This window comes from Strigops habroptila, chromosome 6 (assembly GCF_004027225.2).
Source record: "Strigops habroptila isolate Jane chromosome 6, bStrHab1.2.pri, whole genome shotgun sequence".
NCBI lineage: Eukaryota > Metazoa > Chordata > Aves > Psittaciformes > Psittacidae > Strigops > Strigops habroptila.
In genome coordinates, this window is record NC_044282.2 from 46,959,318 (window position 1) to 46,976,221 (window position 16,904).

Genomic DNA, 16,904 nt, shown 5'->3' on the forward strand with positions numbered 1-16,904 from the left:
TTTAATTATTCTTTTCCACTTGCTTTCTGACAAACTTCATTTCAGTATTTTATTCTATTACAGGAGTTCAAAGTAAGGACTTTCTGTCCTGGTTTCGGCTGTGATAGTTAATTTTCTTCCTAGTAGCTGGTACAGGGCTGTGTTTTGGATTTAGTCTGAGAATAATGCTGATAACACACTGATGCTTTAATTGTGAATCTTTAACTTTGGTGTGCAATATTTGATACATACAAAAGTTAGATATTTGCAAATACCAAAAGGCATCACCCTAAAGCTCTGAAGACAGTTGCAAGGATTTAACTTCAAAGTTTTAATTAAAAGTCATAATCAATTTACCATGAGAAACAGTATTTATAGGCTGGTAACATTAACATTCAAGTTAAAACCTACCCATATAAAATAGATGTTTTCCATCTGAAGATTTTTACAAAGTCTCAGAATATGTTTTGTCAACTTGTAAGTAAAGTTCTCTCTGTTTAAAGGACTGCTTTTGCCACTGCTGATATTTACCATTTTTTCTGTTGGTAAATAGAAGTCATCGATCTGCCTATTCAACCCAAGATGTGCTTAATAGCTCTTAGAAGGTTTTTAACTAAATTGTGGAGGTGAACGCCCTTCTTTTAAGAAGAAGCATCAGTTTCAACAAAACTCATCTTCAGAAAAAATAAGCATACAGGGCTCTGCCATAAACTACTTTTAACAAAATTATTTTGGCAATTTTTAGTTTGTACTTGTAAAAAAAAAAAATACTGAGGAACCAGGGTTTTTTTTAATCTATTTATTTCATATTTAAATGCTGTATTTCTGCAATTTAGCAGCAATGTTTCGGTGCAGGGACAAGAACTACTTTAATCATAATTATAAATCTCAGCCCCTAAGTCAAGCTGATCCCACTTACAGGGATCAGTATCAGGGATATTAGCATCCTTAGCAAACAGTGACGGAGATAATCTCCTGCTTCTACAAAGACTGTGAGCTGCAGTCCCTGTCTTCTCACCTTGAGTGCAAGGGTTTTTTTGCCTTTTCCTTCTAGTGAGTCAGATTAGAGAAACAAGTCAGGTGGAAAACCAGAGTTTGGGCTTGGGTTTTGGTTTTTGTTTAGGTTTGGGATTGGTTTTTTTTGGGTGGGGGATGTTGTGCTGTTTGGTTTTGTTGTTGTTGTGTGGGGTTTGCTTTTTTGTTTTCCTTTGGTTTGTTTTTAAATAACAACTTAGTTTAAGGCTGGATCAAATCATCTGAATCAGACCACCGCGTAGCACAAAGCATGTTAGGACTACTAGGATAAGCAAAGGTCCTTACCTTGCACGGACCCTACCCCAAAGACAGCATATTCAGCAAGAGTTTATACTTTGGTTGGCCTAAATAGTTTATTAAACTATAGCCTCAGGCTTTTTTATAGCACTCAAGTTTTGAACACATTTACGTACAAATAAAAGTCCTCACCTGACAAAATAATCTATAGTTCAATCACCAATATAAATGCATTAGGTAAAACATTAATTCACTTCCTATTGCTTAATTAACTAGGTGAGTGATCTAAACTTCTTTGCTGTAAATGGGTAATCACTGGATCACATTCACAGGAGGGCTGGTCAGTTTTTACAAGGATGAAGTAACAAATTTGAAAGTGTAAACTTTAACTTTCTTTCCCTTTCAAGTTTCTAAATATGAAAATAACTATTGCATTAAGGCATTAAAGGACTATAAGCTGCAGGATAACTTTGACCTCAAATGAAGCAGAACATACACTTTATTTTACAACAGCAAGAGTAGAAAGGCCTGGCTCATTTAGTTCTTATGAACAAAAACTGGGCATAACCTCTATATATAAAAAAAAAAAAAAAAAGAATTATGATCAATGCTAAGAAAGGAAATTGGTACTTCAGCTACAAAACAGTGCCAGGACAAAAACAAATGTGCATAAACTAGATGGGACTATAATTAGCTTGAAAGCTAGATATCTAATAAGAGAAAGGAGTTCAGGAACAGCTTTCTAATTGAAGCAATAAATGTAAGAGTCACTGAGCTCAAAGATTTTGTAAATATATTACTGTATAAATATGTATAATAGATTTAAATTATACAAAAAAGTAGAAAAGGATCTTAAACCTTTTATTTGAATGGACTTGTTCTTGGTTGATAAAGAATCAATAAGGAGCTCAATGCAATATTGAACTATATTAAAGCATATTATTCTGGGGAGGTTAGCACCTCAGATAAAAATTATAGGTAACTAAGGAAGAGCTTTATAACCTGTAGGAAGAGTCTGCATAATAAGCAAGAAAGCAGATATCTGCTGACAGGATTCTTGTATTTTAAGGGTAGCCATAATAAAAAGAAACTTACAAAGACAGATATTAATTTCTGAGAGTTGACACCACTTTGAGCACCAACAATTGATAGCTTGCAAAAAGGCACAATAGGAGGGATATAAGAAATAAGTTTTAGTACGCTGACTTGATTCATTTAACATGCAATGAACACAGCAATAATACTAAACCAAGTTAACATCATGCAGTCAACACACAGTATAGAGGAGGAGGCTGCCATGAACTACTTTGGTTATGTAATTATATTTAACAAGAAATAAAACTTACTGTAACTCAGCTGAAGGATTTTTTTTTCATTTACTACTTTCACATTTGCTGATCCCCATTACATTCCTTTTTTTTTGAGTTCCTAACAATTTATTCTTGTTGAAATGAGAATCAAGGAACAAATTTAAAGTATTAATATGAAGTTAATGGTATTTAAACATTCTTCTAGATCAAGACAATGAATATTTTAATTGATGCAGCAAATGCAGTAATATTATATTATCCATATTTCTCCAGAAGCACACTATACTCACTGGTATTACAAAACGCAGCCAGATTTCTCTAACACCAGTGGGGAGATGAAATAACAGCACAGACAGCTTCTCTTTATGTCGAAGCTAATGCAACATAAATTGCAAAAAGTTTCAAGCATTTCAGGAGCAATTTACTTTAAGGAAAACCACTTACCTGAAAGAGGAATCCATCATAGGTTTACATTTATTTCTATTGACTTTGTTCAGATTACTAGCAAGATTATGTGGTAAAAAGCTAGGTCGTCCTACCAGGCAACCAGTAGATGCGTGTCTGGAAGTACTGATACTGCCAGATTAGTTCTATTTATTTGCAGTAATTTTATTACATATTTTTCTGCAGAAATAGTATTTTAATAATAAGATGTGATGCCTCAACTGATACAATGTTTAAAAGCAAAAACATGTGTCTGCAACTTTGTCAAGACAACAATGCAGACTGTAGACTATGAGGTGCCAACCTATGCAAGGAATTCTCCTGTGTCTTTTGCCTTTCCTACTTGCTCCACAGCAGTTCTATGAGCTTAGGTGCTTTGTCACCATGTGGAGTAATTTAAACGGTTATCATCCTCCAGCCACTAGTTTACATTCATTTGGTCCAAGTTACTACAACCACACAAGACTAGTAGAATGGAATGTGCAAAGAGTCCTCATCTACATTCAAAGGAGATGACACAACCTAGTGGGAAGCACTCCGTGTTAGCCCAGCTGTGGGATGGTAACCTCTAGATGGGCGGAATGCCTTCATCTGCTCCAGCAACAGTTGGTCATCCACAAGATAAGCAGAAAGCAGGTAATTGATGCTGGAATAATGAAAGCCATTTATCTATCTGAAGATTTCCATGCTAATTCTGCTTTTCAAGTGAGGTAATAATTATCTTAGTCAGACACAAATTTTAAAGTCTGACACACTCCTATTTAAGAGAATAGGAAAAGAGGGAAAGGTAGCATTTGGTACCCTAAAATTTAAAAAGCACAAGCTAACAAGCCATACAATCTCTCTTGCAAGGTATGATCAACTGGACTTGTGTACGTATTTGGCCTCTTTTCCAATAACAGAAGAAAGAGAAAAAAGAAATGTATGGATTACTAGCCACAGTGTTCTGGCTATTCCATCTTTTACTACACCTTCAGATTAAAATCCATCTTTAACACTTCTCTACATGAATCAAAGCAAGAAAAATGAAACTGTTCTATAACTATTTTTCAGTTTGTTACATGAGTGTTTTCTACTTGCTGCAAGACGACGTTAAAAAGCAATAGAATTTGAGAACGTTCATGGAAATTTGCTGGAACTTTTAAGTCTCAGCTTTCAAATGACAAAATGTGCACTTCAGCCTTACTAGGACGTTTCTTTATGGACAGTATATGCTTTGAAAGAATCATGCATGAACTGTTTTAATCTAAAGACAGCTTTTTACCATATAAGCTTGTTAGGAAGCTTCAGTTTAATCTGCTTTTATCCACAAGATCCAGCCTGGAAACATGGAGAAAACCTGCCTTAAAAAAGAATAAGTATTTAACTTTGTGAATAGGGAACTATACTGTTGATGAATGAACTCCAGATACAGCTCAGAAGTTATGCCTGTAAATGAACAGTGCAAACCAAGCTTTCCATGCAATGATTACGTAAGCATCAGCACTGCAAGAGTCATACATCTTACATTTGGGGAAGGATCCGTTTGTTCATATTTGGTATCTTCCTTCCCATTTGCTTCAGACTGTTGCAGTTGGTATGATCTGCCTTCAATGAAAGTAATATAGTCTTTGTAAGAGCATAACGGGCCTGCCAGGATACCCATGAAATTACAGTTGTAACTTAAATACTCCAGGAGACTTGGCATGCGTCTGTAATTCAAAGACAAGCAACTCGTGAGATGGAATGTGTAGTTCTACAGAATTTCTACAGCAGGAAAAGTCATACTCCATGTTATTGCTTACTCTAACTGCAGTAAAACCACATGTAGAAAAGCAGTTTGTGTGTCTCTTGTAACCACAGCTTAAAACATTCTACACATACTATTTCTTTCCAATCTGTACTGAGCATTTTCAGATAAATCTCCTGAACTCTGGCGACTCCTCACACAGTAGAGATGTCTGAAGCTGAGCCTGGGGAAGGAGAAGGAAGGGTGTGTTTCCCCACGTGTTTGTTCAACTCTGTTTTCTTTTTTACCTCAATAGCTGAATCAGTAAACAAAGGTTTGTGTTAACTGGCAATAATTTCAATTAAAGAAAATGGCTCAAGTCAAGACTGTTTTGCCCAGGACAACATGCTATTTTCAAGTCTCCTGAATAAAGAAAGGAGAAAAGGTAAGTACTAAAAGACAGAATTAAACAAGCATGTTCCTTCACCAGCTACTTTAAATGTGTACTGAAAGTTAACTAGTCTCCTGCCTGATATGGCATTAACTTGCATAGACTGCATAGAATTTAGAATGTTTTTCTTAAATAAGAATAAAACTTAATTCTAGTGATATTTTCCAGAATAGATGTATGAATTAAGCTATAAACATAAAAAGCATGGATCCATTTTACATGGGTAAACTCTCTATCTTGAATATAAACTGTAGCAATTCCAGAGAGCATTAAGGCAGCACACAAAACACCAGCTTCTTCCCACCCCAAAACTAGACTCCCAGAGATGCCTGAAAGCCTACCTTACAGCCAAGCACCTCTGCGATGGAGTCAAATCTTCATTTTTCCGAAACATTCCTAGGGAAGAGGACAGGGAAAAGGAAAAATAAAGAAAAGCTAAACCCCCACACATGAATTAGTGGTTTCTTTACTCACCAGAGCAAGCCTCATGCTGCAATGTAATTTCTTAAGCCCTCAAGCAATTTCAGAGGTACTATATCATGTAAAATTTTTGCTGGAATTGGATCAAACAATTCTTACTGTTGACAAAATTACAAACTCTCATATCCTCAGTTATACCCAACAGCACCCAAACCTGAAATCACATGGACTTCAGGAAAGCATTAAGAAGGATTGTAGTAAGCATTGACAAACAATTCCCCTACACTGATTAAGATTTCAAAGTCTGCAGGTTTTAAACACCGTTATTCCCAGCCCTGGAAATTGGATAAGCCCCAAACCTCTTTCAACATTGCAGTAACTCAGGAACATCACACTAGTCACTGCACTCTTGATGTATAGTATGAACACAGTCCAAGATAGTTTTAAACAATCCAAAAGTTAAGGCAGACCTCTAGGGCACTTTCATGCTGCAAGTAAAGATCGCAAACAAGGTCCAGTGAGAACAGTAAAAGGTGCTCAAGTCTCTTTCATGAGCACTAAGGAGAAGCCCTCACCCCTGCTAGCAGAAGGGGGCAGGCCAAGTCTAAATTCATCAGCAAGACTGAATTTACCTTCCTGCCATATAGGCCACTTTCGGAAATACTGGTGGCCTACCCCTGAAAGACAGGCTTCAAAATTTGTACTCCTGTAAAAAAGTAAAAAATATGACCTTCAACACTTCAAATTATTATAAACCACACTAACTCAGGGGCAGAGACAAGGCAGAGCTCTTTCCTTCAGACAGTCCTGGTTTATACCACAGCACTGCTTGCCAAAATGACTGACTGCTTCAGCTCCTTCTGCAGCCCCTCCACTGGCTCAGACATTAGTGCACAGATCCATTCCCCACCATTCACATTCGCAAGTTTCCTTTGCCATCACAAGCACTAAGAAATTTATTTTTATGAGCACAGTTTCCCAAAGGAAACGAAGTTATGGAATCCCATGTGAATTACCTTCCTCCCTAGCAGTGCCTAAACTCAACAAACAATTTCTAACCAAGTTTGATGAAAGTGCAGAGGTAATACAGATATGAAATCCCAATGTGCTCTATGAAAATAGGCGATTCTAGAGAAGATCCTCCTCCAGTCACAGAAAAGTTGCCTTCAGCCCCAGCCCTTGATGCCAGTAAATCCAGAGGGGAGCCCTTATATTTGATCCAAGCATTAGGGGAATTTTAACTGGAGCCAATTTTTATTTTTTTAGATATCAAAATCAGTCAAGCTTAAGACAAAGAAAGATCGGGGGGCAGAGGGGAAGTCAAACCTCATTTAATTCTATGACTCATAGAAATACTTGTTACCTAAAAAGAAGATAACTCTGTTGTTTTCATATGACTCCAAGAACTGTGACCTATACACACTTTAAAACTGCACTTCTAGTCTTAAAAGCAACTGAGAATACAGAGGGGTTAGCAACTTGCCATGTCCTCTCCTCCAATACGACCTAGAAAAATACCTTCCTTGGTCCTGATCCTTCAGTGTGCAAAGTCACCCTCATTCAAGGCAAGAAATTCAAAGACAAAGCATCACTCCTAACTTCATGAAGGCAGCTTCATTTCCCCATTATTACATTTCACATCATCTCCTTGCAAAAATCTCTGTGCCGTAACTGTGCTCAACAAAAAAATGTAGGAGAAGCATTTTGAAAGGCCCTTTAACTTTCAAGGCCATAAGATTACAGTTCTCAGGCAGTGAATCTTTGAATGTAACACAAAAACTATACATAGATGTAGATCACATGACATGACTACTCTAGGGAAGAAGCCCATACACAGCCTTCAGTCTCTCACAGCATATACAATGCAAACTGACCGGAGCAGGAGCATCCTTCACTTACTCCATGTGAGTATTCGCACCCTTTAGTCAGAAAGTGGATGCAGTCACCAAGTGTGTTCAAATAAACTTGCATAAAGCCAGACTAACCACTAAATAAAGGTAATTAGACAAAAGATTTCACATCATTTATGTGGTACAAAAAAGCAGTCCAAAAACCTGAAGCAGAAAAATCTAACCACTGAAATATGACCTATACTTTTGGAGAGGTGAGGAAGAAAGAATTGGCATATTTAAACTGGGTTCCAGTTATATACCTATGTAAGAAGTCACTTAAGGCCTAAATAACCTGGTGAACAATACAATTGTTGTCTCAAACATACCACAAACAAGTAAGCCTCCATGATTTTTTCATTCCCCTATCTCACTAAAGTCTCCCTCCAGCCAGCAATTTCTTTGAGGTCACTTCAGTGATTTTCCTTGAATTAGTTTGTTGCAGGTTTCTTTCATTTAAATGTCTTCTCAGTGGCTTGAAGGCCCATTTATCACCTCTGCATAGCATGCAAGAACAAGGAAACAATTGATCTCTGCCTCTGTCATACTCTTGAAAGTTTTCAAGAAGCTACTGTTAAGAGTTTTTAATTCATAGAAAATACATATGGAAAAGGTGCTCTTACGTTGATGCTTATCTAATTAAAGATGAATTAATAGGTATACATCCAGTATTTCCCAGGCAGTGTATCTGCCCACGGGAACAGAAGCCTCAATCATAGCTCTTCCCTACCTACTTTGCATTGGAGATGAAGAAACCCCACTTTAACAGCACACCACTGACTAGGGAGCTCATGAAGTTTTATAATCTTTCTCTGGGGATTATGACAATTGTTTTCTCCTGTCCTAAAACAGGACTATTGCAATCGCTGCAGCTTTTAGTTGCTACCACCTCACACAGTGGGGAATAGAGAAAATGGGTTTTATTGATCATCTGTTAGAGAGGTGAAATCATTTGGTCACTCAGCAACCATAACTCAGTTCTCTCATCTGTAAAGTAAGAAATACTCCTATGCTCCTTCCTTGGTAAAAGAACTTTGTAATTCATCAGTAGCAAAATTTATCATCTCCAGTGGTTTAGACCATGAGGAAGTTGCATCTTTTCATTCCTCCTCAAGGGATCGCATCCTAATGGTACCAAAATCACATCTTAAGGTATACACCAATATCCTGCCGTATCGGCTTTATTAAGGCATATTATGACTACTATCATGCTCTCACTATAATAATACAATGTTTACAATTGTATCATAGCACCACCCCAGCTTTGCTGTTAATCTGCTTGAATATATCCACCTTTGTATTTGCACGGAATCTGGCTAATCAGTTACTTATTAATATTGCTTAGATATAAGCCTGTATTACAATAATAATACTTCAATATGGAGATCATATCGTAGACTCTTTTGTAATTACAGTCAATTCTGAGGTTGTGAAATGGATCACTGGCTAAGCCCAAACGCATGCTGTTATTAAAATAGTTTAAGACCTGAAGACAGGCAGACAATAACAGTTTTAGCTGTTACTAGCACATTAGCAGCATCAAAAGCAAACAGATATAGATGCCAGCTCAGTAAAAACACAAAGAAACTACAAAAAGCAAGAAAAATCAGAAGTATTGATATCCAGAGAGCCATGCAAGCAAATATTGGTCCAGAACAAAACTTGAAGAGTTCAGAGGGGAGAAATACAATATAATTCTTTTAAAAACTAATGTATATGTACTGTAATCAAAGTTATTTGGTAACAGATACTGAAACAATAATGTCCATGCTGTCACTAACACAAGAGGGAGCACCTAAGGAAAAGAAAACAGATCAAGAGACAATTGGAGAAAGAGCATTAAAAGAAACTCCTGGACATAAGAAGAAAGCATCAAGTTACCAAAACTACAGATCCACACACCACAGCAGTTTCACTGACATAATTAACAGACAAATTAGAAAACAACATTCTTGGTTAAACAGCTGCAGCTTTTTTGCTGTAATACCAGCATTTCTAAAGTGGAATTGGGTCATGATGACCTATCAAAAACCCGTAAGAATATCTAGTTCTACATACATAAGTAGAAGTCTCTATCTCAAGAGTTGTTCAATTTTCTCTTGCTCATACTTTCCCAACAGTAACGATCCAAATACACTTTTTAATATAATAATATGAAAGCCTATTTGAAATCAGAAAAGTGCATTAACAGTTTATGGGACCTTTATTTTGACAAAGATAACAATATTCTTAACTGACCACCTCACTACAACAAAAAAAACCCCACTTAATCAAAGAAGCTGGCCAAAACACGATGTGTTCCTTTTTACCACAGGGTCATGTTGTGACAATCAGCAATTCAGCTTGGTAATCCTGTTTTGGTTTTGTAGGTATTTACTTTAAATAAATTTGAAGTATCACATCATGTATGAAATACATAAGCTGTTCAAGTGCTTTAGTACATCCACATTTCCAGCCTTTGAGCCAGAGCAGACCAATACTAAAGTCGCCTGCAAGCCTTTAGAGAGATGTAGTGTCTTTCGGCTGAATATGAGAATTATTTGCCTCTGATAAAAATGAAAGAATCTAGTTAACTGAAAATAAAAGAGAAATATTTGTATCAACTAAACCAAGAAGCATTCTTCAATACTTCTGACACTATTATATTGTTGAAGAACAGCTAACCAAACCACCACCATTAATGTAATAGCAGGTACTGCACATTGGATGGGACTGCTCCTTAGCTGCAAACCAACAAGAAATTTGCTTTCTAATTTAAATTATAATTAAAAAAGATCCGAAAAACCTCCAAAGTAGTAGTGTAGTATCCCAACTAATACAGTGTTTGCACATAAGTTTCTCCAACATCACCTTTGTTTCTTTTTCCTCATCTTCCCATTTTCCATGTATTTTACCTATCCACTGAAATCTCTCTCCTCTCAGGGGCCGTACTAGACAGAGGCTATGCTTTCATTATTTTGCAGGGAGAAATAGGCTCTAATAGCCTATTTGGAAATCTTACAGCTTTGTAATAGTAGAATAGCAATATGAGGAAAACCAGCATAAAATAATCCCACCATTAGCCTAATAGCTTGATGATGGAGCAAAGTAAATGAGACCTAAAATACTGGTGTAAGGCTCGCCTTTAACTGCATTTCACCAATACATCATTCAAACTAAAAGGCAGAGGTTAAAAAAAAAAAAAAAAAAAAAAAAAAAAAAAGAAAAATCATTCGAGTTGCATATTCCCTGTGCCCTTCACCTCCTTTTAGTTCTCACAGTAAATGCAGTGTCTTACAAAACCAGCATCGATATCTACTCTATTGTTTTTAAAAATGGAGAGCATCAGACACATAGGAGGAAATAATAATTAAGGGGGGTGAAAAAAGCCAGCAAGCAGTACTCCAGGAAAAGCACATTTAAAAGATTAGCAAGTACAGAGCTGAAACCCCAGGGCATAAGGAAGGGATGGGAGAAGGGTACACACAGGAGCAAAGAGTTTAATTTTTTGTGGTTGGAAAGGATATGAGAAGCTGCTGGGAACCAAGAAGCAGCTGACAGAAGAGTGTTATGGTTCTGCTGTCCTACCTGTATCTAGCCATACATATTTATGGAAAAATGCAACATAGTAATATGAAAAAATACTTTGGAAGAATTAGATTTCATGTTTAGTAGATCAGTATTAAATTTTCCTTTAAAGTTTTATGTATTATTTAGTTTAAATTAAAGAAATTAGAACAAATTTGAAGGAAGCTGTGAGAAGATTTTTTCCCTTTTAAATATCAAATACCAAGTCTAACGTTCCCTGGTTTTGCTGGCTGAATCTCTTGGAGATTCAAAAATAAATACATTGTGAGCTCCAGAACTTCAATGGGTTATGAATATAAACATTTGAAGAGACTTTTTGTTTAAGATTCGTTAAGCACTAGAATTAAAAACAAGCTGCCAAAGCGCATAGAGATTAGCAAGATTAGGTTTGGATGTGGGTCTTTTCCTGTAAAGAGCCCTCATCTCCTGCAGACTTGCAGTAAAATGAGTGAGGCTCTGTGTGGATGGGTGGGTTATAAGCAAAAAGATAAAATGCTGTATGAGTTCACTGCAAGATGCAGAGTTAGGCAGTGACAATATCTCTCTTCTTCTCCCCTGCTTAACTTCTAGTACCTTAAAATTGCAAAAGCTTCTCTACTTGCCACCATCTCTCAGCTAGAAATTTCTTGCGCAAGTATAATCCTCCATTTTATAGCCTTTCTAATCTGCACATGTAGACAAGGCCCTTACTTCTAGAGCAAACGCAATGCAATTTTCCTTCTCCAAAATATGCCAGTCTAAAATTTTATGAAAATTCAGAATATAGGATCTGAAGTACAAAAAAGTTCTTCTCCCTTAACTCTGACATTAGCCTAAAGTGTTGCATAAATAAATCTAAATCTTGCCGTAAAGTATGAACACTGCCACAAGCAGTCTCCAAATAATGCAAAAACCTTTCTGCCTTTAGAATATACAAGTGTAATTCCGAAGATAACCAACAAGAAATACAAAGCAAAACTGAACATACTGACTACTCATTTTTGGCAGCATTCATTTAAGCAACAAGAAACTCTAAGAAGGCAAGAACTATCAAGGGCTTCAGTTCCAAATGTCAGAGTACGCCAAAGGTATACTCCAAATTTACTCAGATGTAAATCTGTGATCCATGCAACCTTCTGAAGGTAGTATTACACAGCAAGCTTAAAACAATCTATGCAACTTGCATAGCATTTTCCTGCTTAAAAAAAACCCCACAGTGAGTGCACAGGGATGTAACAGTTACAGGGATAGTTGTTATTTATTTATGGGATTCGATACTGGCATTCAACTTGGAATCAAGCATATCCACTTTACTAGACAGACTCTTTAATATGCAGCATGAGTGAGCGGCCTTCATGATTACATCCAGTTCTCTTCAGGACTTTCAAATCTAACACTGAAACCAGCTGAACACAATGAACAGGCTGCCAAGAAAAGATCAAGTCCAGATGTCTCTTTACCACAAAGCCAAACTAACTACAACTAGAGTTTTGAAGCTTACCAAGATCTTCCAATACACAAACACCTTACTTTCAGATCTTTATTTTCATTACCTCTCCTTGGCTGTATGTAAAAAACAAGGGGGGTGGGGAATAAAGTAATCTGTAATTAATATAGCCAAGCTGATATGACTACAGGCTCAGAGTACCATTAATCACTTATACTGATTTTCAACATTTTGTCCTAGCCCATCAGTATATGTAAAAGTATTTTCCAGTGGAAGCATGGACCTTCATACAGTGAACAAAAGCCCACTTACAGCAGGCGTGTTTTCAATAATTTCTCATGATGGACCCCTTTTAAGTTGTCTATGGTTAAAAATAATTGCTTCAGTATAATCTCCATTTCCCCTGTGCATCTTTTCTTTTCATTTCCTGACACCAAACTAGCAGTTGCTCCTGAATTCACATTGGTCACATCAACTTCTGAAAGCCATGCTCACATTTTGTTCCCAGCAATGGTCATCATCCAACTCAAGGACAATTGCAATCAGACAGAAAGTTTTCCAATATAATATCAGCTACTCCCCCCGGGCTGGCAAAGACTAAAAAGGATCTCTGATATGAGGTCAGCAAGGAACAAAATTTCAAGGTTTATTCTCAGAACTCAATTGTATCTACAAGAAATTTAGACAGAAAGTAAACTGGGCTTATGAGGAAAATACAAATTATCTGAATTAAGTAGGGAAAAAAAGGACAGCCTGGTTTGTGAAGAAAGTCAAGAATACATCTAACTAAATGTAACATTTGTTCCAAGATTACCACATGCTTTTCTCATACCACAAATCCACTATTTGTGTATGATGTCAGCAAATTGAGAACAGCTCTTTCCCCCAGCAAAATAAGAGAAAGCATTTATCCTGGATACTAGAATTATTACTTCCTTATAATTATCTGTTTCATCTAGCTTGTGTACTCTGTAGTCTAATTGATTATAGCTTGCAAGACTAATACTTTTGAATGTATTTTCTCTGGAAGTTAAACCTCAACTAGATATGCCTTGCATTATTTATATTAACCTATACATGAATTCTTACAAAAAGGTGTTTTCCTGACTTTTCATATTCGTCAGTGTTCTTTCCTACAGGCTTCTCTAGACAGTGTTGACAAGAACAGAAAAAAAAAAATGGAACACCAACAGGACTAAAGCTAGGATGCATATGAGACAAAAACATATTAAACTCCACACATAGCGTTACTAAAGACATTTCAGAAGAACAGCTGGCTTGATCCAGGTGGCTGGGGCTACACTCCCAAATCTTCAACCAACAGCTGGAGCTCCAAGTGATTCAAGCTAATTGGCAAGATTTATTGGATGATATTATCAAACTTTAAAATGAAAATTACCCCTTTGAATTTAAAGGTAACTGAACATTTAGGTACCCTACCCAGGGAAACCCACAGTAGGATTCATTTTTGTCATAACTACGGCCCACTTATCTGATACATAAATCAGAGAGGAGAAAAGACAGAAACAGTTAGATAATCTCCCTGTTCATACTGACACGTTCGTAGCAAGTGTAATTATGATAATAAACAAAATGAAACACATTACAAAAATCAGCATACATGGCACATATTAGCCTTTTAAGAGGTGCTCAACAACTGAAGTGACATGTACTTTTCCTAGCAATTTGTCAGCAACAGTGATTTCTGAATTTATTCAGCCAATTCTCAGGATCAATACCCCAGCCCAAAAAAATGTCAGTAGTCTTTGGCTACTGGGCCCAGACGTGCCGTTGGTCTTCTGATAAATAGTATCTTCTGCACAATATAAGCATTTTCAAAGTTTTGTAGCATCTGAGCAACATTTCTTGGTACTTCCATTAGTAAGCATCAAAAGAATCAACTGAGATACAAAAATAAGTTTTGTCATAACACACACACTGGACTGAAGTAACCCACTGACTCATGACTAACTTTCCTAAAATGTATTTTCTATGGATAATTAAACATGGTTTAAAAAAATCTTACCATCATGAATCTCGAATGCCAAACTAGTGATCTTCTGTGTAATTATCATCATTGGACTGTTCAAAAAAAAGAAAGAATAATTTAGAAAAAAGTTCAGCTTTTCTTTCACATGTACATATCAGGGAAAGTTTATATTAATAGTCCAGGTTAGTTACTCTCAACTGGAAGATTTTCAATGCAAGGATAAAGTGATTAGTTCCTGGAGCTCAAACCATTTCAGATTTTTCAATGCAATGAAAATAATTTAATCCTTAGATACAGTATTTGATAACCTCTGCCTTTTATGGCTGCATTAGGTTCCACAAACATAGTCAAAGTGTTTCAGATTTATTTTCCACTAACATAGTTTATTTTTTTACAGTGGGAAGAGTAAATTAAAAAGGGCAATAAGAGCAATTATGTACATTGTAAATTCCAGCAGCACTAAGGAAAGGACAATAAAAATATACCAAGGTTGAAGAGTACTATAAATTATTTAGATATGCAGACCACTTCCACTGTTTCTACTAACACCCAGTCCTATGCTTAATTTTTTGTATAGAATTATTTTTTGCTTCAAGTAAACATATCTGGCAAAACAAAACCCCAGCACAATTATGTTGGCTCCAACATAAAAAAGTTCAGTTTGTTTTGAATTTGGTACACTTGAGCAGATCTTAAATTGTCCAAGATATTCTTCCCTAGCTAAGCGAGTCAGCATTATATGGAGAAATTATACAATCTTCGTAGCACTTCAGAGTTCTTGACTGATGCAAATCCCAGCATTGAGAACCCCTTAACTGGGGGCAGGGAGAGGATGGGGGAGAGCATGAAGTAAACTATTAGATTTTAAAAATTTAACTTTGAAATCAGATCTCAAAAATGTATCAGGGACTCTATTTAACTCATAGTTTCTGAACTGGAGACAAAACAAAACCCCACCACGACAAAACAATGTTACTGTAGGATGTGCACATAGTTTTGTTCGAGACTTTTGACTGCACTTGGCCTTTTTAGAACATATTAAAGTTAGCACAGAAAAACAAATCCAAGAGCCATCAAGCTCTCCTTCATTGACAGGGAAATGCCAGTATTTTGCCAGATGGCTCAGTCTGACAAATTAACTTTTTTTAATGTTATGGCTATTTCAAAACACACAATACTTTCAGTCCACAAAATGCCATCAGGGAAAAAGGGTTTTCCCTGCTGTACTGTCAGCGCCCAAAAATCCTGACACCAAGACTACAGTGACAGGCAAGGGTCAGCAAGGAAAAAACACTAAACAAAACCAGTCTGGAAATCCCTCGTATCTCTTTCTACCATTTAAGTTGTAGACTTGCCTGGTGCTGGCAGAAATCACCAATTGATTCTGAACATAATGGGTTATCCTTCTGCAAGTGGACATGTGACAGCATGGATCCTGCCTGGTGGAAGGATGGAGCCCAGGAGGAGTTCTGTCAGACCTCACATTAATTCTAGCTGTCTAGCAGATACATCTGTCATTGTTATCATAGCAGACACCAGTGTTCTTTCGCTTCTCAAGTGGCTATTCCAGTATCATCAAGGATTTGGCTGAGGAGCAACAATCTAGACACTAAAAGAGGAAGAGTCCTTCCTGGAACAGGGAGGCTGGGAACCAGAATTTTAATGATCCATTTTAGGTGCTGCCAGAAAGGCAAAGGGGGCAGTGGAAGGCTCACTGGCAGCTGGGATCTGTTAGTACCGCAGCCAGGACCACACGGCTCTGCACAAGCAATTGCACCTCCAGCATAAGGTCTCCTCAACTGTTTCCACTGCCAGTGCATTGATACCTTCCTTCAAACTTTTTGCAGATTCTCTGGGACACCTCGGATGGCATGCTAGGAGAAATATCTAAGTAAACAGACATTCAAAATTCTTTTGGGGCTAACTACTACACAAATCCATGCCAACATCTTTGTGCTAGGGTTCAACAGCTGGTTAGGCAACTTTTGTTATTTACTTGAGATTATTGTCTTCCCCCAGAACTAGAGGAAATTGGCAGAAAATAGCCCCTTTCAGTTCATCTTCTTTCTCCCCCTGTTTTGGAAGTAATCTCTGTCTCAGGCCTCAAGGGAGCAGACACAGTATATTGCCAGATGCATATATCAAGCTCCCAAACTAGTGCATGAAAAGATGGTTTAAATCAGGCAGCTCTAACATACAATCAGAGATTTGGATCTAGGCTTCAGAACAGTTCTATCCAGAGCACAGCTTTGAATGTGTTTAGACCTAGCAGAAATCTCTGAGCCAACACCAGACCAGGAGTCACATTTGAGCAATGATGTGCTCAAGCTCTACTAATAGTTTTGAGAGAAGCAACAAAAAAGTGCAATTATACTGTTTCTAGAGTCAGCTCAGAGCCTTGATCACTGTCAAGGTTGTACGTTTTGGCCCTACAGTGAACTGGAAGGG

General features: G+C 37.0%; 1 protein-coding gene across 2 annotated transcripts in view; it reads right to left on the reverse strand.

Moving 5' to 3' along the window:
- The window catches only part of MBOAT2 (membrane bound O-acyltransferase domain containing 2), a 95,427-nt gene that overhangs the window by 19,215 nt on the left and 59,308 nt on the right, over positions 1-16,904 (reverse strand). For both annotated transcript variants that reach the window (XM_030490965.1, XM_030490966.1), the window contains 3 exons: positions 14,493-14,548; positions 5,506-5,560; positions 4,513-4,696 (listed from right to left, as the gene is read on the reverse strand). In XM_030490965.1, coding sequence (XP_030346825.1) covers positions 4,513-4,696; positions 5,506-5,560; positions 14,493-14,548 — 295 coding nt within the window. The remainder of the gene's footprint in view (positions 1-4,512; positions 4,697-5,505; positions 5,561-14,492; positions 14,549-16,904) is intronic.